The 27,139-nt window shown below is 40.3% G+C and overlaps 1 protein-coding gene across 6 annotated transcripts in view; it reads right to left on the bottom strand.

Annotated features, from left to right (window-relative positions):
* The window catches only part of USP33 (ubiquitin specific peptidase 33), a 73,749-nt gene extending 60,594 nt beyond the window's left edge, over positions 1 to 13,155 (bottom strand). For 2 of the 6 annotated variants that reach the window (XR_002173052.3, XM_019919256.3), the window contains exon 1: positions 13,028 to 13,146. Coding sequence is in view for 2 of the 6 variants with exons in the window: in XM_019919256.3 (XP_019774815.1) it covers positions 13,028 to 13,096 (69 nt within the window). In the remaining 4 variants the exon portion in view is untranslated. Of the gene's footprint in view, positions 1 to 9,621; positions 9,837 to 13,027 lie in introns of those variants that run through there. The other 4 variants (XR_002173054.3, XR_002173053.3, XM_019919255.2 and 1 more) reach the window with 4 other exon arrangements.
* Positions 13,156 to 27,139: the final 13,984 nt, after the last annotated feature.

Below are 27,139 nucleotides of genomic sequence, written 5' to 3'. Positions count from 1 at the left end.
ACTAGAGCTAATCAATGAATTTGGTAAACTTGCAGGATACAAAATTAATACACAGAAATCTCTTGCATTCCTATACACTAACAACGAAAGATCAGAAAGAGAAATTAAGGAAAGAGTCCCATTTACCATCACAACAAAAAGAATAAAACACCTATGAATAAACCTACCTAAGGAGGCCAAAGACCTGTACTCAGAAAGCTATAAGATACTGGGACTTCCCTGGTGGTCCAGTGGTTAAGAATCCGCCTTCCAATGCAGGGGACACGGGTTCAATCTCTGGTTGCGGAAGTAAAATCACACATGTCACGGGGCAACTAAGCCTGCATGCTCTGGAGCCTGTGCACCACAACTAGAGAGCCCGCGTGCCGCAACTACTGAGCCCCCACGCTCAAGAGCCCGCACACCACAACTAGAGAGAAGCCTGCTCACTGAAACGACAGATCCCACATGCCGCAACAAAGATTCTGCACGCTGGAACTAAGACCCGACACAGCCAAATACATAAAAATAAATAAATTTATTTTTTACAAAAGAAAACTATAAGATACTGATGAAAAAAATCAAAGATGAACAAACAGATGGAGAGATATACGATGTTCTTGGATCAGAACAATCAATACTATGAAAATGACTATACTACCCAAAGCGATCTACAGATTCAATGCAATCCCCATTAAATTACCAATGGCATTTTTTCATAGAATTAGAACAAAACATTTTACAATTTGTATGGAAACACAAAAGACCCCAAATGGCCAAAGCAATCTTGAGAAAGGAAAATGGAACTGGAGGAATCAGGCTCCCTGACTTCAGACTATACTACAAAGCTACAGTAATCGAGAGAGTATGGTACTGGCACAAAAACAGAAATACAGATCAACGGAACAGGGTAAAAAGCCCAGAGATAAACCCACGCACCTATTGTCACCTAATCTATGACAAAGGAGGTAAGAATATACAATGGAGAAAAGACAGTCTCTTCAATAAGCGATGCTGGGAAAACTGGACAGCTACATGTAAAAGAATGAAATTAGAACACTCCCAAACATCATACACAAAAATAAACTTAAAATGGATCAAAGACCTAAATGTAAGGCCAGACACTATAAAACTCTTACAGGAAAACATAGGCAGAACACTCTTTGACATAAACTGCAACAAGATCTTTTTTGATCCACTTCCTAGAGTAATGAAAATTAAAACAAAAATAAACAAATGGGATCTAATTAAACTTAAAAGCTTTTGCACAGCAAAGGAAACCATAAACAAAACAAAAAGCCAACCCTCAGAATGGAAGAAAATATATGCAAGTGAAGAAACCAACAAGGGTTTAATCTCCAAAATATACAAATCTACAAAACTATTAACCTACAAAACTCTAAGACTCCTCTGGAAGCTTGGGGATCACAGGTTGGGAATTACTAGAGAGCAAAAGATATTCAAACTGTGCATGGAAATTAAGGCTTTCCATAATTTGACCTCAATTTGTCCTGACCTTTGCAATCTTTTATCAGACAACTTTTCCCTCTATCTACCCTATCTGGACAATTTGAAATCTCCTCAGCAATAATGATGGTAATAACAACTGAAAAATCTTCCAGGTTGAAATGACAGCATCATGCTGTATGATGTACAGCTTTGGCAGGGGCTCAAGTGCCCATCTGTAGATTCAAAACTGCTTCTGAAGATATTACTTTTAAGGAGGTGGGGAAGATATTACTTTTTAGCAGTACAATCCCCAAATCTTCAGGCCCCAAATTCTGACCCAGTCATCCTAATAAAAGAATAGCAGACATTCAAGTTTTAATACAGGAAAAGCATAGGGACCAGTGTTATTAATATTTGTTACACATCAAGACATAGTTGGTAACCTAAGGAGAACCTTTTAATATTGAAAAACTGCCTGTATTCCATTATCTAGTCTATTCCAAAAAGTAAAGCTATTTATAAAGAATCAGAATCAAGCGACTGTGACAAAAGAACTTGTCATGAGAACTGGTTGCTAATTTATTAGTTACACAGAAGATTAATATGAATCCAGAAGAAACTCTGTATTAGCAGATGGCAGAACTGTTCAAAATTCTTAACAAAAATCTGGATAAAGACACAGAAGACAGGCTAGTTAAATCTAATTATAAAATTATAAAAATAATTAAAGAAATGACATTTTATTTAGAAAAATGAGCTAAGATTAACAAGGATGGATATAGTATTCTATATTGGCATTAAAAGAGTCTACTGTCAGGGGCTTCCCTGGTGGCACAGGGGTTGAATATCTGCCTGCCAATGCAGGGGACACGGATTCGAGCCCTGGTCTGGGAGGACCCCACATGCCGCGGAGCGACTGGGCCCGTGAGCCACAACTACTGAGCCTGCGCGTCTGGAGCCTGTGCTCCGCAACAAGAGAGGCCACGATAGTGAGAGGCCCACGTACCGCGTTGAAGAGTGGCCCCTGCTCGCTGCAACTAAAGAAAGCCCTCGCACAGAAACGAAGACCCAACACACCCAAAAATAAATAAATTAATTAATTAATTTTAAAAAAAAAGAGTCTACTGTCTAAAGTAAGGCCAAAAAAAGGGTTTCAGGTATTTAGATTCTAGATGCTAAAAGACGAAGGAAACAACAGTGCAGTTCTCACTCAATTTATCAACAGAATAGGTTTCACAATAAAAAGAGAAGCCAGTCTTATTGTACTCATAAACTAAGTAGATTATTTAGTGAACGTTTTATTTATGAAGAACGTTAAAAGCTACAGAATACAAATGCCTTCCATAGACAGTCTTAAATAATTTGAAAACTGTATCCTCATAAAGACAACACTATGGCTAAAAGTAAAGTTTCCGGAGCAAGGCTACCTGGGTTCAAATCCAAGCTCCACTATGTCCTAGGTTTGTGACCAGGGTTAAGTCACTTCTCTGTGCCTGAGTTCCCTCATCTATGAAATTGAGATAATTACAGAAATCTACCTCGTGGAGTTGGGGGGGTGTTATATAACACATTTGTTAACATATATAAATTACTTCGAACAGAGTGAGAGTAAGCACTCAATAAATGTTAACTATTATAAGCAAAAATTGAAAGTATGGATGTTATGTTTAGACAGCGGAAGGCAAAAGTTGGAGGACTTGAGGGGAGTTCCCTGGCGGTCCAGTGGTTAGGACTCGGCACTTTCACTGCCCAGGCCCTAGGCTGGGGGACTACAATCCCGTAAGTCGCTCCAAGCAGCCAAAAAAAAAAAAAAAGTTGGAGGACTTGATACATGCATTCCAATTATTTGGACATTATGACCAAAGTAAGAGAGATCTTTTCTTTTTTACGTAACTTGAGAAATTTAGAAATAGCAACTCCAGTCAATGGTGAAGATTTTCAACAATTAGAGTTATATAAAAATGGAAGGTGGAACCTTGGGAAGTAGGATGTTCCCCATCATTGTTACACACAGAGGCTGGAAGACCAACTGTCAGGTGTTTCAAAGGACAGCATTTTGCCCTAAAGTCAATTCTAAGATTCTCTGACTGCAGAAAAACTGATTTGTCTGTCAGTAGTTTCAACCTATACAACTGTTCCATTACTACAACTAATCTGACTAGTCCAACTGTACTATTTTATCTTTTACTTTTTTAAACTGTTTTTTTAAAAATAATTATTTATTTTTGGCTGCACTGGGTCTTTGTTGTTCTGCCTGGGATTTCTCTAGTTGCAGCGAGCGGGGGCTACTCTTTGTTGCAGTGCGCGGGCTTCTCATTGTGGTGGCTTCTCTTGTTGTGGAGCATGGGCTCTAGGCGCGTGGGCTTCAGTAGTTGTGGCTCGCAGGCACTAGAGCGCAAGGTTCAGTAGTTGTGGTGCACGGGCTTGGTTGTTCCGGGGCACGTGGGATCTTCCCGGACCAAGGATCGAACCCATGTCCCCTGCATTGGTAGGAGGACTCTTAACCACTACACCACCCTGGAAGCCCCCAACTGTACTATTATATTTTATTTTTAATTTTATTTATTATTTTTAGCTGTGTTGGGTCTTTGTTGCTGTGTGCGGCTTTCTTCTAGTTGAGGCAAGTGGGGGCTGCTCTTCGTTGCAGTGCATGTGCTCCTCATTGCGGTACCTTCTCTTGTTGCGGAGCACGGGCTCTAGGTGGGCAGGCTTCAGTAGTTGTGGCATGTGGACTCAGTAGTTGCGGTTTGCAGGCTCTAGAGCGCAGGCTCAGTAGCTGTGGCGCACAGGCTTAGTTGCTCCGCAGCATGTGGGCTCTTCCTGGACCAGAGCTCGAACCCATGTCCCCTGCACTGGCAGGTGGATTCTTAACCACTGTGCCACCAGGGAAGCCCAACTGTACTATTTTAAATACTAGGTTTCAAAATTATTTTAATTGTAAAAATGCAACATTATAATAACCTTACAGCTTATTTTTCCATATTTACCATAGAAGAAAATTACTATACAACAAAAGCAAGCCAAAAACATTGACAATAGAAGTATTAATATCAGCAAAGAGTACAATAGGCAGAAAAGTTTATTTTATTCTAAATCAATCCATAATAAGAGTCCGTGGAGACTTTTAATCTATAAAATATGCTGATGAGCACTTTTTAAAAAAATATATTTATTTGTTTGGTTGTGCCGGGTCTTAAGTTGTGGCTCATGGGCTCCTTAGTTGTGGCATGCGAACTCTTAGTTGCAGCACACATGTGGGATCTAGTTCCCTTACCAGGGATCAAACCCGGGCCCCCAGTGGATAAGACGTGGAGTCTTATCCACTGCACCACCAGGGAAGTCCCCTGATGAGCACTGTTTTATTTTTAAATTTATTTATTTATTTATGGCTGCGTTGGGTCTTCGTTGCTGTGCGCGGGCTTTCTCTACTTTCGGCGAGCGGGAGATACTCTTCGTTGTGGTGCACGGCCTTCCCATTGCGGTGGCTTCTTTTGTTGCGGATCATGGGCTCTAGGCGTGCAGGCTTCAGTAGTTGTGGCACACGGGCTCAGTAGTTGTGGTACACAGGCTTAGTTGCTCCGCGGCATGTGAGCTTCCCCGACCAGGGCTTAAACCCGTGTCCCCTGCATTGGCAAGCAGATTCTTAAACAATGTGCCACCAGGGAAGTCCCCTGATGAGCACTTTTAAGAACTGTGTTTCTTGTCCTTTAAACAAATATTCTAGCAAACACAAACTCCTTAAAATCTTCACACAGATCTTACAGTCCTATAACTCTTCCCCTAATCGTTCTTAATTTTCGTTCAAATCATAACAAAGAAAAAGAAATTTAGTACTAATCTTCTAATTTCCCTTTTCTTAAAAACATCTGTCCCTTTGACCCTTAACAGTCTAATTAGTGAGAGGCTTACTGAGTCTATTAAGAGAACTATATAATCTCCTAATTGATTGCTCTACCTGCAATCTAGCTGTTCTAGAACTTATTCTTAACACTGCCACAATAAACCACCCAAAAGCATAGCTCCAACCCGGCAACCTCGCTTTAAATAAAATTCCTTAATCAAGATTTGTAAACATTAATCAGCATTTCCTACAAAGAAAAAAAATCTGTCCAATAACAGCAAAGTATAGTCAACTGTAGCCTTATCTAGTTGAAATAATTGTGACAAACACTAGGCAGAGGGGGAAAAGAGAAGAGGGAGGAAGCAAGAGGAAGAGAAATGGAGAACAAGAATCAATGAATATAACGAAGCACAAACCAGCTGATGGTAATTTTCACCCTAAGTCACTTCTGAGCAAGATGGAGGGGTAATTAAATTAACAGAGTATCAACATTATGGGACAGTCATTAAAACTACTTAAGTAGAACATGTAGAATCATGGAAAAACAATTGCAACCACCATATTCAAATGAGAACCACTCTAAGAAATTTTGCCAATTTTTTTCTTTACCAGAATATTGTTGATTATAAAAAAGAATCAGAATTTATTCATCTAAATAATGCCTCTACTAAAAATATTAGCAATTCCTCCTTCAGGATTTTATAAATAGTTAAAAAATGTAAGAAATCTTCTTATGTCACATTCAGTCTCATATTTTCACCATACTGTCATATTTCAGGACGCGCTAGCCCCAGGCATTTAGAGGCTAATTTAACAAAGGCCCAATCAAGTATGGGTCAGATACTGTGTATCTAGTAGGGGTGGCAGCACTGTTCAAATCTCCACCCTACTTTCCCTTTTGAATGACTGGTCACCTACACTCTACTTTATCAACACTCTTCAACACACTGTAATTCCTTTATTCTCCTGAAATAACTAATTTGAATGTCAGTGACCTTCTGTCAACCCTCCTCAATCACAAGTTACATAACTCTCAAACCTCAGTGCCATTTTAGCATCCCTCATTTTCTATATTCTACCAGTTACCAAATTCTACTGCTTGCTTCTTTTATCCATCACTTCTCAACTCACATTTCTTCTAGATCTCCACCTAAATTGAGGCTTTTATTTCACATCTTGATTATTTAATAAGAATGCCTATTAACAGACACAGTTGACATCCGGCCCCCATCCCTTCAGCTCACCTTGCAGCTGGTACAGATAGTATCCTGACAGCTTCCCACCTCCACCAACAGGAGCCTGCCCAACCCTAGCTAAGACAATGGGAAGTGCTCGAAACATTTCAAGAACAATCTCCATCAGTGAGGACTAGAGTAGGTGGAAAAACTCCCCATCTACCCTTCAGTTAGTAGGACAATTCTAAGGCAGCTCTACAAAAATCTCCACAGGATTAACCCCCAGTTGCCCATCACTGGCTTTTTTTTCCCTTTCCTGACTCTTTACCCACTCCCTCACTTGTGCTTCCTGGCATCTCACCTGCACCCATGTTATCTCAAGGTCTGCTTACAAGATAGCACTTTGGAGAAACTACAAGGGCCACAAAAGTGACACTATCGGGGCTTCCCTGGTGGCGCAGCGGCTGTGAGTCCGCCTGCCGATGCAGGGGACACGAGTTCATGCCCTGGTCCAGGAGGATCCCACATGCCGCGGAGCAGCTGGGCCCGTGAGCCATGGCCGCTGAGCCTGCGCGTCCGGAGCCTGTGCTCCGCAACGAGAGAGGCCACAACAGTGAGAGGCCCGCGTACTGAAAAAAAAAAAAAAGTGACACTATCAAGATCTTGCTTAACCTAAAGCTGCCCAAGTGTTCTCTTGGTCTCAATCATCTCCCAATTACAGCTCATTCTGCATTCATATGGATCACATACCTCTTCTAACCAAACATCTTCAATGAAGCCCTTCGTGATTTGTCTTTTTCATCTCCTATTTCTAACTTAGATAAATCATAACTTATTATCAGCCAAACTATTGTACTGATCCTTTCTCAAATATAAGTTGTACCTTTCCAGGAACGCAATAATCTACTGTTTTTAGAAATGTTCTCCAATATTCGCCTGTTGAAAACCTGGCAAAGCTCACTCATCTCAAATATCATCTCTATCAAGATTCAATCACAAGTAATGTCTCCCTCACCTAAATTCCTGATTGTAATAGTCATAAGACATTTTACCACAGTTCTGTAAAAACCTACCCTACTTGACTACAAGCCTGACTTTAAATTCTTTAAGGGTAGAAACCATGTTCCATTCTTTTTATTTTCCAAAGGGCTTTCTTTCCCTGATAGACCCATAGATATTGACCTACATAGCCTTCTAGAGTAACTTTTGAAAAGAACATTTATTTTTATATATGCATTCTTAAGTATTAGTACAAAATTCATGCTCCTTTTTACAGACAAACAAACTGAGCTTATCTCAGACTCTTTGGGACTAACCTATTTATCAAAATGCTCCTGAAATCACATGCAGACTTAAAAAAAAGTTTAAAAACAACACTAAAGAAAGCTGTTACTTATTCCTTTATTTTTGGGAAATGACTACATTTCATGTTTCTCACCAAAAATCTTTCACCATGTATGTACTTCATTTCCTTGCAAAGAGTCCAGAGTCTGTCCCATGTTATACTTCACAGTGTTCCAATACTTAGCTGAATTCCAATTTATATCAAAGGTTACTTCAAGATTATTTCAGGCTTTAGGGAAATTCTGATCCTTACACAATCTTGAAATGCTTCTGTCATGGGAAAAGACTTTACCTCTTGGCATTTCTAACTCAGAGGACTGGCATGAGGATCAAATAAGATTGTATATGTGAAAGGTCACTGAAAATTCTAACAATAAATAAATGTAAAAATTATCTCCTTAACTCTGAATTTCAAACGATTAAAATAATCTATTTACTACAATCTAACGTCATTAAATGCACAGTTGTTTTTTACAAATAGGTTATAAAGGCGTAAGTTATAAAGAGCTCAAGACAAAAAAGTGAAAGCTGGCTATAAACCAGATCAAAAATAAGAAGCAATCTTAAGTAGACTATCCCTCTTGCATATGGCAAGAGGTCAAATAGTTTATTCCTGCAATACTTTTGTACTGTCCTTTTTATTTTAATCCTGCCAAAGTAAATTAAATAACATAAAGCCTCCGGTGTAGTATAACTTATTACTATTACTTTTCCTTAAAATTAGCACTGTCTTTCAATAAGATTCCTACTTTTCCCCATGTTTATATTAATAGCATGAATTCACTAACAATATTCGTATTAGGTTCAAATCAAATAGCTTATTATCTGCTTTGGTCAGACCTTTCCAAATGATACAACTGTCTCAACCAGAAGTGGAACTAGAACAGCCTCATTATTTTTTGAAACAAGTTTTCCTTAAAAGAAAAATAATCTGATTAAACTAAAAAATTCTACTATTCTATACATCTATTAAGCAATAAGTCTAGAGATCCTTATCGTAAGTTTAGAGCCTATGCTCCTGCCAGCGTTATCCCCTCTGGCCCAATTTTCCCGGCCTTATACTGATTATATGAGACGTAAACCCTAAAAATACTTGAGTGCAAAACACCCATAGTCATCCAACAGCTCAATTTGCACCCTGTAAATATTCAAATGAAGAGCATTTTGTAGTAGGTAAAATATGTAAGAGTAACGGTCTGGGAAACCACACACCATGGAAACTGACTCAAACAAAAGCTGCGGATGGACAGACCGCAAGGAGTAACCGGTGAAACAGTAAGGATTAAATATTCGTCTAAGAAAAATTTCGGTGACGTTGACGCCTAGGTTTTCCTGCTGACAACAATTAATAACGGGACCCCTGGGGCTGCACGAATGGGTCCGATCACCCCAACTACGCCGCAAAGCGAAACCAGAACCCAGGAGCCAGCGCACCGCGGGGCTTTCAGTCGCCTGCGCCCACCGTGCTGGACTGATAAGTCGGCATGCGGAGACCGAGGAAAAGAGAGGAGGCCCGCTTCGGGACTCTTCTCACCCCTCCTTCCTCCCGCTTCCCAGGGGAGCGCCCCCTGGGGACCCTTCCTCAAATCTACGACTGACTCGCATCCTCCACCGCCCCTACTGGGGAGGCCACCAATCATCCCTGCAGCGCAGAGCACCGGAGGGGCCTAGGCCTTCTACCCACCCGCGCACCCACCACCACCCCGAACCAAGAAAAAGAAGCCGCTGCAGCAGCCACAGCCCCGGCGCGCGGGAGCGAAAACACAGACCGATCCCTAGCTAAAGGCGAGGCGCACTTCGACCCCGCGCCCCTCCCAACAGCTACGCGCTCACCTCCACGGCCTTCCCCACGGGCCCCGCCAGCGCGGCCGACGGTGGCCTGCGGCCGCACCTCCCACCAGCTCCGCTTTTCTTCCCCTGGCCTAGGAGGGGGCGGCGTCGCTTCTGGAAGGCCGGAAAACGGACCCGCAGCTCAGCCTGCGGGATACCAGCCTCCCGGCCACTTCCCGCAACGGCTCCAGCTCCTTCCGGTGTTTTCGCGACCGCCACCGGCTTCTAGGGCGTCGCAGGAGGGCGAGGAGGGCGGGCAGGGGCGGGGCTTCGAGGAAAGCTCCTCCCGCCTCTGGGGCGTGGCCGCGGAGAACGGCTCCAGGTGTGGAGACCCAAGCTGCTCTCACCGCTGGGACTTCCAAAGTAGCTAGCGGCACAGGGACCGTACGTGCAGAGCAGTTTTAGATCTGGGGCACTTTTCGTTTCTACACGTGTTCTTCCCCTCTTCTGCAGTCACACTACGACCATTAGCAGGTCTGTCTCTATGCATTACAGAATTTGTGTTAAGGCTGTCCACTGAAGGGCCTCAGGTTTCCGACTTTGTGCAAAGAAAAATTAGACTACTTAATTCAATTCAACCCTTTTCCCTTCCTGTCCTCTTTCTTCTCCCAACGTCTTAGGACATAGACTATCTGAAAGTCATTGCGTTTCTTTTTCCACATCTACAAAGTAGAAATTCATCTCTCCCATTTTCCCTTAAGCCAAAATCAAGATCATATCAAATATTTATTGAAACTTTAGTATCTGCTTAGTGACTAGAGCATTTGAAGAGATCTGCCTTGTAATTTATGGATCTGTTAAAATCCGTTCAATTGATATGCAAATAATAAAAATAGTTAAATTAATATTAATTAATTGTTCAAATTGCCAGTTTCAACATGTCTGTTTACCTCTATCTTTTTGGCTTCCCAAATGGGAGCTTGTACTCAAGCATTATGTAAGAGGCTCAATCTCCATCAGAAACAAATAGAGAATATGAGAGTTTTCAATTCTATTCGTATGGTAAAAATAGAAGAAATGAAGTTTTGCCAGCATCCTATATAGGGATTGACACCAAGGCCTCAGTTTGCACCACAACCTATCCTGGGTTCACTGATGGTCAGCATATTTCAAAATATTGCAGTTTACATGCTTCAGTATGTCAGCAATGTGGTTAATTTTTATTTTTAAAAAATCAAATATCTAAATGTTTTTAAATGTTTATACTCCTCTGTAAAGACATAAGAGAACGATCATGAAAATCATTTGTTCCCTGATGTCTTGTAGCGAAGTACTATCTGACTTAAAGGAGAGTTTTATAGGTTTATTTGAAAAAAGACAAGTGTTTTAAATTTTCTGACCTTTGCTGTGATGACAAGTAGCTGTCAACGATATGCTAATAAAAAAAATTTTTTTAATATATACATTTATCCTATGGCCCCAAAGTAAAAGTTGTGTTTCAAAAATGAGTGAGAACTGCTTTTGGAAAGAAACTTGTACAATGAAGAGAGCATTTTGAAAAAGGAGGTTTGAAACTGTTTCCCTTATTTAGTAATATTCCTGCCAAAAATTGTGTCACCTACAGAAAACTCATCTCTGCATCAAAAGACACCATTAAGAGATGAAAAATCAAGCCAGCAAATAGAAGATATTTTAAATATGTATTGGGTTGGCCAAAAAGTTCCTTCAGTTTTTATGTAAAAATAAAAAACACATTTTTCATTTTCACCATGAACTTTATTGAACAACATATTCACCATTTTATTCCACTACCTTCTGCCATTTTTCAGGCAACTTCATGATTCCAACTTCCCAAAACTTTTTATCTTTTTGAGCAAAGAACTGTTCCAGGTGTCTTTTACAGTCTTCCAGGGAACTGAAATTTTTTCCATTAAGAGAATTTTGTAAAGACCAAACTAAATGGAAATCCGAAGGTGCAATGTCTGGTGAATACGGTGGATGAATCAGAACTTGCCAGCCAAGCTGTAACAGCTTTTGCCTGGTCATCAAAGAAACATGCAGTCTTGTGTTATCCTGATGGAAGATTATGCGTTTTCTGTTGACTCTTTCCGGACGCTTTTCGTTGAGTGCTGCTTTCAATTGGTCTAATTGGGAGCAGTACTTGTCGGAATTAATCGTCTGGTTTTCAGGAAGGAGCTCATAATAAACTCCCTTCCAATCCCACCATATACACAGCATCACCTTCTTTGGATGAAGACCGGTCTTTGGTGTGGTTGGTGGTGTTTTACTTCTCTTGCCCCACGATCTCTTCCATTCCACTTTTCATCGCCCGTCACAATTTGTTTCAAAAATGGAACGTTTTCATTACGTTTAAGTAGAGAATCTCATGCGGAAATATGGTCAAGAAGGGTTTTTTTGCTTAACTTATGTGAAACCCAAACATCAAAGCAATTCACATAACCAAGCTGGTGCAAATGATTTTCAACGCTTGATTTGGATATTTTGAGTATGTCGGCTCTCTTCTGTGTGGTATGACGTTGATTGTTCTCAATTAATGTCTCAATGTGATCGCTATCAACTTCAACTTGTCTACCCGACCGTGGAGCATCATCCAGCGAGAAATCTCCATCACAAAACTTCGCAAACCACTTCTGACACGTTCGATCAGTTACAGCACCTTCTCCATACACTGCACAAATCTTTTTTTGCGTTTCGGTTGCGTTTTACCTTTCTTGAAATAATAAAGCATAATATGCCAAAAATGTTGCTTTTTTTCTTCCATCTTCCGTATTAAAATGGCTACACAAAAATTCACCAGTTTTGGTAAGTTTTTTTTTTTTTTTGCGATACGTGGGCCTCTCACTGTTGTGGCCTCTCCCGTTGTGGAGCACAGGCTCCGGGCGCGCAGGCTCAGCGGCCATGGCTCACGGGCCCAGCCGCTCCGCGGCATGTGGGATCTTCCTGGACCGGGGCATGAACCCGTGTCCCCCGCATCGGCAGGCGGACTCTCAACCACTGCGCCCAGGGAAGCCCAATTTTTTTTTTTTTTAATGCATGCTGATATGGCAGCTGTCACATACAATCTAACAAAATTGTCTCGAATGGAGTTAAAGACACCTAAGCACTACTAGAGCCATCTTACGGAGGAAAACCAAACAAACGTTTTGGCCAACCCAATATAATAAGGAGCTCATATATAAATGTGTGTATGTATGTGTGCATATGTGTGTGTGTGTGTGTATGTGTGTGTGTGTGTATATATATGTGTGTGTGTGTGCGTGTGTGTGTGTGTGTTTCCATGAATCAATAAGACAATTAAATAGACAAAAGGCAAACGTCATTGCTCCAGAAATTCCTGCATGGAAAATGTATCAGGCATGTTATGTTACCGCAGAGTGTGAGCAAATTTAGCTCAACCCCAAAGTCTCCCCACCAACCTGCTTGATAACCAACATCCTCTTTGGCTTACCTGTCCTTCAGGGGTCCTAAGGCAAAGGGAAGACAAATGATGTGACCGTTCAAGGCAGGTGTGGCTCATTGCCTAGATGACAGCAGGTAAGTGCCTCTCATGTGGACACCAGGTCAAATCCTTGCTGTGGATCTGTCCTTATAAACAAAGCAAATGCACTCTGACAATGCAATCTCTCTCCCACTTTTAGCGTTCATGGATTCCCACCCTCCCTGCGAACTCATGGTTTACATTTATCCTTTTATCCCTTTATCTAGAATCCTTAATCCCTTACTTTTCTTCAAATAATACCTCAACAGTAGGCTGTTAGGAAGGATGCTATCATTGGGAAATCTATCAACTCCCCTCTCAGAGAGGAGAGATTATAGATTCCATAGTGTGAACACCCAGCTGAATCACACTAATTCTGGTATAGAACTCTAGAGGTGCCATTCGTGTCCAATATGATGTGAACTGTATGCCCTGGAGCTGTGCATCAGGCCAGGTAGTGAAGGCTCTCCAAATGGGGCTGATGACCGGGATGGGGCAGGGCAGGAAAAGAATATCAAAGCAAATACTTTCTCCTTTTTTGCAACTAAGGGCAAGTAAAATAGCAAAGCACAAAACATACATTTCAATGCTCATGTAATTGAGACTGAATAAGCCTTCGCAAATGCTGTTCCCTCAGACACACTTTTGTCAGATATACTTTGACCTGATACCAAACTCCTAACCCTCATTTACCTAATTCCTACCTAGATATTCCCTGCTTAAAGTAGCACTCTTGGACTTCCCTGGCGGTGCAGTGGTTAAGAATCTGACTGCCAATGCATGGGACATGGGTTCGAGCCCTGGTCCGGGAAGACCCCACATGCCACAGAGCAACTAAGCCCATGTGCCACAACTACTGAGCCCGCGTGCCACAACTACTGAAGCCCACATGCCTAGAGCCATGCTCCGCAACAAGAGAAGCCACCGCAATGAGAAGCCCGCTCACTGCAATGAAGAGTAGCCCCTGCTCACCACAACTAGAGAAATCCCATGCACAGCAACGAAGACCCAATGCAGCCAAAAATAAATAAATTTATTTTAAAAATAATAAAGTAGCACTCAAACAAACAAATTAATTAATTAAAGTAGCACTCTTTACCCCATTATTTCTCATTTCAGTACCCTGTTTGTTTCTTTCAGAGAATTTATTATGAATTTGAATTATTTTAAGATTTTTGTGTGCACCTAATTTTTTGCCTATCTTCTCTGAACTGTAAGTATTTCTGTCTTGTTCACAATATTCTCAGAGATCAGAATTGCAGGACTCAAATATTTGCTGTCTCTCAACTGGGGACAGTGGATATTAGCCCCCTGGTAGATATTTGGCAATATCCTTGAAGAGGACTGGAGGAAAAAAGTCACATTCCTTTGCATTAACATGACAGGAGAGTCCAAAACGTTGTTAGTGCCACTGTTGAGAAACCCTGATTTAAACTGAGGCTTTATGTTTTTGGTTATAAGTGACAGAAACCTAATGAAACTGTGGTTCCTAATTTGATGAACAAACTGAATTTGGTAGGGGGTAAGCAGAAACCAATTTTATTCTCTCTTATTACTGTCCCTGAATATTTCTAAGGATCCCTCTCTATTCCTCAGACAAAATCTTAGGCAAAGGCTTTAGCTTTTTTCCCTGGTATTATGATCTCTTTTTCATTCATTTCTTAAATTTTCCATCTTACAACTCTAAGAGCAGAGTTCCTAGTTTAAAAAATCCCAAATAATGGGCATATTGTCTTCACCTGGGTTAAGTGCATGCCTAGGGGCATTCAACCAGAGGGTCAGGGGCATAAAAGAACAGAGCAGCTCCAAAGACAATTATGTGGATGAATGGAATGAAAGTTTCCAAGAGAGAAAAATAGGGGGTCAAGTCAACCCAATATCACACACACACACACACACACACACACACACACACACACACACACACACACACACACGATATTGGTTTAAAGGCTGAGAAAGAAGATTTCTGATGAGCCAGACGGGGAAGGATTTTTTTAGGCAGAGAGAACAGCATAGGTGAAAGCACATGAGCAAGAGGCCATGTGCTAATTTGGGAACTTGTAAGGGGTCGATATTACTAGAGCAGAGACTGAGGGCAGGGAAACGGAACAGTCTAGACGCAGAAGGCAGATCATGAGTGATCATGTCTGCTAAGTAGACTTTCCCTCTAAAGATCCATGAAGAACTTTGAGAAAGGTAGCGACATAATGAGATGTATATATTAGATTACTTGGATAGTAATGATTAGCATAGTTTGGAGACTATTGCAGAATCCAGACAAGGGAAGGTAAGGGCCTTGCAGTGGAGATGGCTGTGAGAACTACTTAGGAGATAAAAATCAATAGACTTTGAATCGACTACATGGGAGGTAGAACTTAGGAAGTTTCCTCTATGGATTCTCTTTATTTCTATTTTGAGAGTTCACTAACAAGTTTTTCTGACTCTAGTCTCAGTCTACTCTAGTACAGTGCCATACTTCTGAACACAACTCTTCCTAAAACACAAATCCAATCATGTAGCTCTTTAATGACTCCTTGTTGCCCCAGAGAATTTTTTCTCGCCAAGGGTCTAGGGTGAAAGGAGAAAATTTCCTAGGGGTTAATATCTAAGGATCTTGCACTGGTCTGAACCAGAGAATACCTTTCCAAATTGTGTGCCCTAGGCCCCTGCTCCCCTAACCCTAGTCCCCTTTGGCTTTAGTATTAGCCAAATTTACTCCTCCTATCTCATTTTTTGTTATACCCAACAAAACACACTTTCCTCAAACTGTTCTAATCTACATCCCATTCTCCTAAAAGGCAAAACACTTGCTTGTGCCTCTCCTATTTAGTGCTGCTTTCCCTAACCCTATCCCTTAGAATGACCTTTTGTCCTTTGCCCTTTATCTTAAAAGTGAACTCTACTCATCTCTCAAGAGTCACCTCCTAGGAGAAGCTTTCATCAACTTTCCCAGGTCATGTGGGTCCTTCCTTGTATTCTATGTCATGCTCTCTAGTGATATTATACTGCTGATTATAAATTATACAGTGTAATGTCATTATTATATATTGCAATAATTTTTTCACTTTTCAGTCTCCTGAACCAAACTATGCACAGGGATTTTTCTTACTCACCCTAGTATTTTCAGCATTGAGCACACTACAGGGCACACTGTAGGAAATGGACAAATTAATAAATTTGCTGCTTAAAGAGATGAATAAATGTGAAAATATTAAAGAAATATGATATAGTGTCTAACTTGAAGAGATAGTAATTTTCTTTTTCTTTTTCTTTTTTTGCTCTGTTGTGTCTTCATTGCTGCACTCGGGCTTTCTCTAGTTGCAGCGAGCGAGGGCTACTCTTTGTTGTGGTGCGCAGGCTTCTCACTGCGGTGCCTTCTCTTGTGGAGCATGGGCTCTAGGCTCACGGGCTTCAGTAATTGTGGCTCACAGGCTCTAGAACGCAGGCTCAGTCGTTGTGGTGCACAGGCTTAGTTGCTCCATGGCATGTGGGATCTTTCTGGACCAGGGCTCAAACCCGTGCCCCTGAGTTGGCAGGCGGATTCTTAACCACTGCGCCACCAGGGAAGTCCCAGTAATTTTCTTATACGTTTAAAAATGTTTATCATTTAAATGTATAGACAGCAGATATAGTTCTTTCCATTTTATTACTTTTAGAAATAGCACATGGTTTTCTAGACCTTTGTAACGTTATGAATTCCAAATGTACAAAATAAGAATTCTTGTTTCCTTGAGGTTTAATTTTACTATGATTGCTCTTTATTTTTTTAAAATATTTATTTATTTATTTGGCTGTGCCAGGTCTTAGTTGAGGCACGCAGGATATTCCCTGCTGCGTGTGGGATCTTCGCTGTGGCATGCAGTATCTAGCTCCTGCCTTGGGAGACCAGAGTCTTAGCCACTGGACCACCAGGGAAGTCCCTCTGGCTCTTTTTTTTTTTTTACATTTTTTAATTTAATTTTATGTATTTGTTTATACAGTGGGTTCTTATTAGTTATCTATTTTATACATATTAGTGTATACATGTCAATCCTAATCTCCCAATTCATCACACCACCACCCCTCGAGCCACTTTCCCCCCTTGGTAGCCATACATTTATTCTCTACATCTGTGTCTCTATTTCTGCCTTGCAGACCAGTTCATCTGTACCATTTTTCTAGATTCCACATATATGCGTTAATACACGATATTTATTTTTCTCTTCCTGACTTACTTCACTCTGTATGACAGTCTCTAGATCCATCCACATCTCAACAAATGACCCAATTTCGTTCCTTTTTATGGCTGAGTAATATTCCATTGTATATATGTACCACAACTTCTTTATCCGTTGGGCATTTAGGTTGCTTCCATGACCTGGCTATTGTAAATAGTGCTGCAATGAACATTGAGGTGCATGTGTCTTTTTGAATTATGGCTTTCTCTGGGTATATGCCCAGTAGTGGGATTGCTGGGTCATATGGTAATTCTATTTTTAGTTTTTTAAGGAACCTCCATACTGTTCTCCATAGTGGCTGTATCAATTTACATTCCCACCAGCAGGGCAGGAGGGTTCCTTTTTCTCCACACCCTCTCCAGTATTTGTTGTTTGTAGATTTTCTGATGATGTCCATTCTGACTGGTGTGAGGTGATACCTCATTGTAGCTTTGATTTGCATTTCTCTAATAATTAGTGATATTGAGCAAATTTTCATGTGCTTCTTGGCCATCTGTGTGTCTTTTTTGGAGAAATGTCTATGGAGGGCTTCTGCCCATTTCTGGATTGGGTTGTTTGTTTTTTTACTATTGAGCTGCATGAGCTGTTTATATATTTTGGAGATTAATCCTTTGTCCTTTGATTCATTTGCAAATATTTTCTCCCATTCTGAGGGTTGTCTTTTCATCCTGTTTGTAGTTTCCTTTGCTTTTCAAAACGTTTTAAGTTTCATTAGGTCCCATTTGTTTATTTTCATTTATATTTCCATTACTCTAGGAGGTGGATCAAAACAGATATTGCTGTGATTTATGTCAAAGAGTGTCCTTCCTATGTTTTCCTCTAAGAGATTTATAGTGTCCAGTCTTACATTTAGGTCTCTAATCCATTTTGAGTTTATTTTTGTGTATGGTGTTAGGGAGTGTTGTAATTTCATTCTTTTACATGTAGCTGTCCAGTTTTCCCAGCAACACTTATTGAAGAGACTGTCTTTTCTCCATTGTATATCCTTGCCTCCTTTGTCATAGATTAGTTAACCATAGGTGTGTGGCTTTATCTCTGGGCTTTCTATCCTGTTCCATTGATCTATATTTCTGTTTTTGTGCCAGTACCATATTGTCTTGATTACTGTAGCTTTGTAGTATAGTCTGAGGTCAGGGAGTCTGATTCCTCCAGCTCCATTTTTTCCCCTCAAGACTGCTTTAGCTATTCGGGGTCTTTTGTGTCTCCATACAAATTTTAAGATTTTTTTTGTTTTAGTTCTGTAAAAAAAAAAAGCCACTGGTAATTTGAAAGGGATTACAATGAACTGCAGATTGCTTTGGGTAGTATAGTCATTTTCACAATATTGATTCTTCCAATCAAGAACATGGTATATCTCTCCATCTGTTTGTGTCATCTTTGATTTCTTTCATCAGTGTCTTATAGTTTTCTGAGTGCAGCTTTTTTACCTCCTTAGGTAGGTTTAGTCCTAGGTATTTTATACTTTTTGTTGCAATGGTGAATGGGATTGTGTCCTTAATTTCTCTTTCTGATCTTTCGTTGTTAGTGTAGAGGAATGCAAGAGATTTCTGTGAATTAATTTTCTATTCTGCAACTTTACCAAATTAATTGATTGACTCTAGTAGCTTTCTGGTGGCATCTTTAGGATTCTCTATGTATGGTGTCATGTCATCTGCAAACAGTGACAGTTTTACTTCTTCTTTTCCAATTTGTTTTCCTCTTATTTCTTTTACTTCTCTGATTGCCATGGCTAGGACTTCCAAAACAATGTTGAATAACAGTAGTGAGACAGGACATCCTTGTCTTGTTCCTGATCTTAGAGGAAATGCTTTCAGTTTGAGAATGATATTTGCTGTGGGTTTGTTATATATGGACTTTATTATGTTGAGGTAGGTTCCCTCTATGCCCACTTTCTGGAGAGTTTTTTATCATATGGGTGTTAAATTCTGTTAAAAGCTTTTTCTGCATCTATTGAGATGATCATATGGCTTTTATTCTTTAATTTGTTACTATGGTGTATCACATTGATTAATTTGCATATATTGAAGAATCCTTACATCCCTGAGATAAATCCCACTTGATCACGGTGTATGATCCTTTTAATATGTTGTTGGATTCTGTTTGCTAGTGTTTTGTTGAGGATTTTTGCATCTATATTCATCAGTGGTATTGGTCTGTAATTTTCTTTTTTTGTAGTATCTTCATCTGGTTTTGGTATCAGGGTGATGGTGGCCCCATAAAATGAGTTTGGGTGTGTTCCTTCCGCTGCAATTTTTTGGAAGAGTTTGAGAAGGATGGGTGTTAGCTCTTCTCTAAATGTTTGATAGAATTCACCTGTGAAGCCATCTGGTCCTGGACTTCTGCTTGTTGGAAGATTTTTAATCACAGTTTCATTTTCATTACTTGCGATTGGTTTGTTCATATTTTCCATTTCTTCCTGGTTCAGTCTTGGAAGCTTATACCTTTCTAAGAAATTTGTCCATTTCTTCTAGGTTGTCCATTTTATTGGCATATAGTTGCTTGTTGTATTCTCTTCTGAAGCTTTGTATTTCTGCGGTGTCGTAACTTCTCTGTTTTCATTTCTAATTTTATTGATTTGAGTCCTCTCCCTCTTTTTCTTTTTTCTTTTTTTGTGGTATGCGGGCCTCTCACTGGTGTGGTCTCTCCCGTTGCAGAGCACAGGCTCCGGACGCGCAGGCTCAGCGGCCATGGCTCACGGGCCCAGCCACTCCGCAGCATGTGGGATCTTCCCGGACCGGGGCACGAACCCGTGTCCCCTGCATCGGCAGGCGGACTGTCAACCACTGCTCCACCAGGGAAGCCCTCCCTCTTTTTCTTGATGAGCCTGCCTAAAGGTTTATCAATTTTGTTTATCTTCTCAAAGAACAAGCTTTTAGTTTTATTGATCTTTGCTACTCTTTTCTTTGTTTCTATTTCATTTTTTTCTGATCTGATCTTTATGATTTCTTTCCTTCTACTAACTTTGGGTTTTGTTTGTTCTTCTTTCTGTAGTTACTTTAGGTATAAGGTGAGATTGTTTACTTGAGATTTTTCTTGTTCCTTGAGGTAGGCTTGTACTGCTATAAACTTCCGTCTTAGAACTGCTTTTGCTGCATCCTATAGGTTTTGGATCATCCTGTTTTCGTTGTCATTTGTCTCTAGGTATTTTTTGATTTCCTCTTTGATTTCTTTAGTGATCTCTTGGCTATTTAGTTACATATTGTTTAGCCTCCATGTGTTTGTGTTTTTTACATTTTTTCCCTGTAATTGATTTCTAATTTCATAGCGTTGTGGTTGGAAAAGATGCTTGGTATTATTTCTATTTTCTTAAATTTACCGAGGCTTGATTTGTGACTCAAGATGTGATCTATCCTGGAGAATGTTCCCTGTGCAATTGCAAAGAAAGTATAATCTGCTGTTTTTGGATGGAGTGTCCTATAAATATCAATTACATCTATCAGGTCTATTGTGTCATTTAAAGCTTTTGTTTCCTTATTAATTTTCTGTCTGGATGATTTATCCATTGGTGTAAGTGAGGTGCTAAAGTTCCCCACTATTACTGTGTTACTGTCGATTTCCTCTTTTATAGCTGTTAACAGTTCCGTTATGCATTGAGGTGCTCCTATGTTGGGCGCATATATGTTTATAATTGCCATATATTCTACTTAGATTGGTCCCTTGATCATTATGTAGTGTCCCTCCTTTTAACATTCTGTATTTTAAAGTCTATTTTATCTGAGTATTGCTACTCCAGCTTTCTTTTGATTTCCATTTGCATGGAATATCTTTTTTCATCCCCTCACCTTCAGTCTGTATATGTCCCTAGGTCTGAAGTGGGTCTCTTGTAGACAGCATATATATAGGTCTTGTTTTTGTATCCATTTAGCGAGCCTGTGTCTTTTGGTTGGAGCATTTAATCCATTCAAGTTTAAGGTAATTTTTGATATGTATGTTCCTATTACCATTTTCTTAATGTAATGGGTTTGTCTTTGTCGGTCCTTTTCTGCTCTTGTGTTTCCCACTTAGAGAAGTTCCTTTAGCCTTTGTTGTAGAGCTGATTTGGTGGTGCTGAATTCTCTTAGCTTTTCCTGTTGTAAAACTTTTGATTTCAACATCGCATCTGAATGAGATCCTTGTCAGGTAGAGTAATCTTGGTTGCAGGTTCTTAACTTTCATCACTTTAAATATATTGTGCCACTCTCTTCTGGCTTGCAGAGTTTCTGCTGAGAAATCAGCTGTTAACCTTATGGGAGTTCCCTTGTATATTACTTGTCATTTTTCCCTTGTTGCTTTCAATAATTTGTCTTTAATTTTTGTCAATTTGATTACTGTGTGTCTTGGCGTGTTTCTCCTTGGGTTTATCCTTCCTGGGGCTCTCTGCGCTTCCTGGACTTCGGTGGCTATTTCCTTTCCCATGTTAGGAAAGTTTTCGACTATAATCTCTTCAAATATTTTCTTTGATAGGTTTCTTTCCTTCTCTTCTCTCCTTCTGGGACCCCTATAATTCGAATGTTGGTGTGTTTAATATTGTCCCAGAGGTCTCTTAGGCTGTCTTCATTTCTTTTCATTCTTTTTTTCTTTATTCTGTTCCGTGGCAGTGAATTCCACCATTCTGTCTTCCAGGTCACTTATCCGTTCTTCTGCCTCAGTTATTGTGCTATTGATTCTTTCTAGTGTATTTTTCCTGTCAGTTATTGTATTGTTTATCTCTGTTTGTTTGTTCTTTAATTCTTCTAGGTGTTTGTCCTTTAATTCTTCTCTGTCTTTGTTAAACATTTCTTGCATCTTCTCGATCTTTGCCTCCATTCTTTTTCTGAGGTCCTGGATCATCTTCACTATCATTATTCTGAATTCTTTTTCTGGAAGTTTACCTATCTCTACTTCATTTAGTTGTTTTTCAGGGGGTTTATATTGTTCCTTCATCTGGTACAAAGTCCTCTGCCTTTTCACTTTGTCTGTCTTTCTGTGAATGGGGTTTTCCTTCCACAGGCTGCAGGATTTTAGTTCTGCTTCTGCTGTCTGTACTCTGGTGAATGAAGCTATCTAAGAGGCTTGTGCACACTACCTGAAGGGAGGGACTGGTGGTGGGTTGAGCTGACTGTTGATCTGGTGGGCAGAGCTCAGTAAAACTTTAATCTGCTTGTCTGCTGATGGGTGGGGCTGGGTTCCCTCCCTGTTGGGTGTTTGGCCTGAGGCGACCCAGCACTGGAGCCTACAGGCCCTTTGGTGGGGCTAATGGCCATCTCTGGGAGGGCTCACAGCAAGGAGTACTTCCCAGAACTTCTGCTGCCAGTGTCTTTGTCCCCACAGTGAGCCATCGCCACCCTGTCTCTGCAGGATACCCTCCAACACTAGCAGGTAGGTCTGGTTCAGTCTCCTATGGGGTCACTGCTCCTTCCCCTGGGTCCTGATGCACACACTACTTTGTGTGTGCCCTCCAAGACTGGAGTCTCTGTTTCCCCCAGACCTGTCAATGTCCTGCATCAAATCCCACTAGCCTTCAAAGTCTGATCCTCTAGGAATTCCTCCTCCTGTTGCCGGACACCCAGGTTGGAAAGGCTGACGTGGGGCTCAGAACCTTCACTCTACTGGGTGGACTTCTGTGGTATAAGTGTTCTCCAGTTTGTGAGTCGCCCACCCAGCAGTTGTGGGATTTGATTTTATTGTGATTGCACCTCTCCTACCATCTCATTGCAGGTTCTCCTCTGTCTTTGGATGTGGCGTATCTTTTTTGGTGAGTTCCAGTGTCTTCCTTTCGATGACTGTTCAGCAGTTAGTTGTGATTCTGGTGCTCTCGCAATAGGGAGTGAGTGCACGTCCTTCTATTCCACCATCTTCATTTCTTTTCCCTATTGCTCTTTACTTTAAAGTAACTTTAGAATAAACTGGCTTACCTAAACTCTTAATAGAAAAACATCTGTGTTGTTTACACTTTATTTTACATTTTGATGTAAATACTTTCCAATGGAACGCATGCCTCTTATTGGAGCAGCTTAGCATTTTGATAACTACTGAGGCAATGCAGGGAGAGCATGCGCTACATCAGTCTCTGGCCTCAGATCTCTAGGTTTTATCATTTTCATAATCTCTTTAAGCCTCGATTTTTTGACCTAAGAAATGGCAATAATAATTTTGGGGGGTAACAGCTTTATTGAGATACAATTCACATGCTATATAATTCATGTATTTAAAGTACACAATTGAATAAGTTTTAGCATATTCACAGATTTGCACAACTAGTACCACAGTCTAAGTTTAGAATATCTCACTACCCCATACCCATTAGAAGTCCCATACCCTTTAAGGAGTCCCCTCCATTTCCTCTCAGCCCTTTGTGCCCTGGGCGGTCACTAACTTACTTTCTCAATAGATTTTCCTATTCTGGAGGTTCATGTAAACAGAATCATACAGGAACATAATGTTTTATGACTGGCTTCTTAACATGTTTTCAAGGTTTACCCATGTTGTAGCATGTATCAGTACTTCATTCCTTTTTATGGCCAAATAATATTCCATTATATGAATATACTACATTTTATTCATCCATTCATCAGTTGATAGACATTTGGGTTGCTTTCGTTTTTTAGCTATTATGCATAATGCTACTATGCACATTCATGTACAAATTTTTACTTCAATGTATGTTCTCATTTCTCTTGGTTATTGTCTAAGCGTAGAATTGCTGGGCCATGTGGTACTCTATGTTTAACATTCTGAGGAACTGAATCTGCAATATTTGGATGTGTATGGAATAGATGTTCTAAATTAGCATCTAGAACAATACTCTGAGTTCTAGATGCCTTGGTTGGCTTAGTTCTGACTTGTAGAGGAGTCTTGTCAAACACTCTTGGGTGGGTGATAAGAACAAAGATACAAGGGCCAGTATATGTCCTATGGCATTGTGTAGATTTAAAGGAGGTCTTGAGTTATTGCTGGGGACTCTGCAGGTTTTAGCAGTTAATGGAAACGGTAATTGGGTATATGAATTACCTAAAAGAATTCATTTACTTAGGTAATGTCATTGGTTTTAATTGTCAAAGTGCTAGACTTTGGTCAGGTTTAATGTTGTCACTTGATAAGCACTGTTTCCATCAATAATTAGTGAAGTACACTGGTCATATATTGTCTCAGATGGACTGAGCAGTAATCCTAAATGTCTGAAATAAAATATCAGATATACCCAATCAGTGTAGTTAAATACGACTTCGGTGCTTTCTGCCTGTGCCCCACTCCTAAGAGCTGGCTCTTTTCTTATAGGTCCCTTTTATGTGTTCCTCAATGACTTCCCCTCCCCCTGCCTTGCTGGGCACTTTTCACTGTTTCATTTCCTAATACTTTGAAAAAATCTGTAGCTAACCTTTTATCAATAGATGGTCCACTTAACTCCTGATTTCAACATACGACCTTTTAAGATAACTGAAGCCTGCTACATTCTGTGGTGTTCACATGGTCCACAGGAAAACTTTTCTTGCAAGATTGCTAGTATAGGGCATTTCTGCTGCAGCCCTCTCTCTCTGCTCAGTCATCAAAGGCCTCTTTGGGTAGTCTGTTGCCTTTAGATTTTTCAGGTGACATAAACTACAGGGCACAGAGGTCAAATTGTCTGAATTTCTTAAAATTCTTTCACTTGGCTCAAGGTGGTGATAGGATGGAATAAGCAAGTACCTTTCTGTCTCCACTCTTGGGGAAGAAGAATGAAAAAGGCACAGTGCTCCAGAAAATTGTCTCCTGAGTATTTCCATTCTCCAATCTTTTTTGATCAATTCTGCCACATCATTCCCTGGAGGTACATGAGGGCTAAGAGTTGCTAAATGGGCTGCCCTTTCTCCTAGCATGCCCTGTGTGGATGATTTAGCATTCTTTTTTAGAATGTTCAGGGCACTTGGCATCTATTTCGCTCAGCTTTGGAGCTTCTGCTGAAAGACATGGAAAAGTCCCACTTGATATGCCATATATCTTAGAAATATGTGCCAGGGAATGTTCTAAGTTCTTAACCATTTTTTGATGTCATTGGATTTTGATGTCAATGGATTCCATTGACATTCTGGTAAATCCTATGGACCCCTTTCTCAAAGTAATGTTTCTATGCATATAAAATAAAATATGTAAGATTACCAAGGAAACCAATTATATGGAAATAAGAGTTTTATCCTTGGATTCCACAGAAGTACAAATAACCCAAGTTAAAAACTTATATAAGAATCTTAGGTGGGGAGGGATAAATGGGAGATTGGGATCGACATACACACCACCATATAAAATATATAACTATGGGACTTCCCTGGTGGCACCGTTGTTAAGAATCTGCCTGCCAATGCATGGGACATGGGTTTGAGCCCTGGTCCAGGAAGATCCCACATGCCATGGAGCAACTAAGCCTGTGCGCCACAACTACTGAGCCTGCGTTCTAGAGCCCACAAGCCACGAGCCACAACTACTGAGCCTGTGTGCCACAACTACTGAAGCCCAAGAGCCTAGAGCCCATGCTCCACAAGAGAAGCCACCGCAATAAGCCCGCACACCGCAACAAAGGGTAGCCCCCGCTCGCCGCAACTAGAGAAAGCCCACGCACAGCAAGGAAGACCCAACGCAGCCATAAATAAACAAATAAATTTATTTTAAAAAGAGGATATATGTATATGTATAACTGACTCACTTTGCTGTACAGCAGAAAGTAACACAACATTGTAAATCAACTATAATCTAATAAAAATTTTTTTAATCCTAAAAAAATACCTATATAAGATTCTTAGTGCTTTACAAGTATTATTACATTTCTCTTCTCAACATCCCAATGAGGAAACTGAGGCATAATGAGGGTTAGTACCTTGCCTAAGACCATGCACCTAGTAAGTGGCAGAGAAAGAATTCAAACCGTGGCAATCTGGCTCCACAGTATTTTTCAATCCTATGCAGACAGGATACCCAAATTCACTAATGGTTGATGTAGCAAGTACCTCAGTATTTGAACAATAGCAACAACTAATATTATTTCATGAATTCCACTTCCTGGTTTGGTGAGCACTACATGATGACTTTGGTTATCTCGGGGAGGATCAGACCTTTAGAATTAATCCAAGTGCCATTTTTTTTCCTGGGCCAGGATAGCAGAAGATATCAAAGATATCAATGTTCAAATATAAGACTGTGTCCATCTGTTGCTAACATCCACATGGACCACCCTGTCCTATGGTTGAAGCTACTATTTGTTCAGTTTTCTTTTGCTTCTAGCTAACAGCATCCTACCTGATATATTCAATAATGACTAAGATTGGATATTCTGGTAACCCAGGAGAAGAGAGGCTTGGAGCAAATTACACTGATTTAGCAAAATAAATACAATCTGATAGTTCTTATTCTCCTGTTAAAGAGTAAAATCCATACCCAGTGTGTAATAATATCTTTCTCATAATGGTTATTGTGGAATTAAAGGAGAGAGTGTTCATAGGAAAGTTGCTTTAAGTGGGAGTCATCATTATTTCTGTTCTTCCCATTAGGCTGAACGTTTGGAAGTTGTGGGAAATAGGGAGGAGGCACAGACAGGAGATGGAGGAATAAACAAACATAGCCTTACAAATTCCAGGTTCTTCAAGTGTCAAGAGCACTGTTCACAAGTGCACAATACTTTCACACACAACTCAGTCTGTGTATTTTTAGCTATTGTTCATCCGGTAACGTCAGACACTGGCATTACCATTCTCCCTATTTTCCATTTCATTAAATGGGAATTTCGAACACTAACAGAAAAGACTGTTCGTTCTTGATTCTTAGATAGGAATAGTAGCATGTGCTCTCATGTTTTAGCAATCCTTACAAAATTATTTTGGCTTTTCACCACAAATATGCTCAGAAATTGGAATTTTAAAATCTGCAGTTCTGATGG

This window comes from Tursiops truncatus, chromosome 1 (genome assembly GCF_011762595.2).
Source record: "Tursiops truncatus isolate mTurTru1 chromosome 1, mTurTru1.mat.Y, whole genome shotgun sequence".
In the NCBI taxonomy this organism is placed as follows: Eukaryota; Metazoa; Chordata; class Mammalia; order Artiodactyla; family Delphinidae; genus Tursiops; species Tursiops truncatus.
The sequence above is the reverse complement of the archived record's forward strand: the minus strand, read 5'-3'. Positions and strand labels throughout refer to the sequence as shown.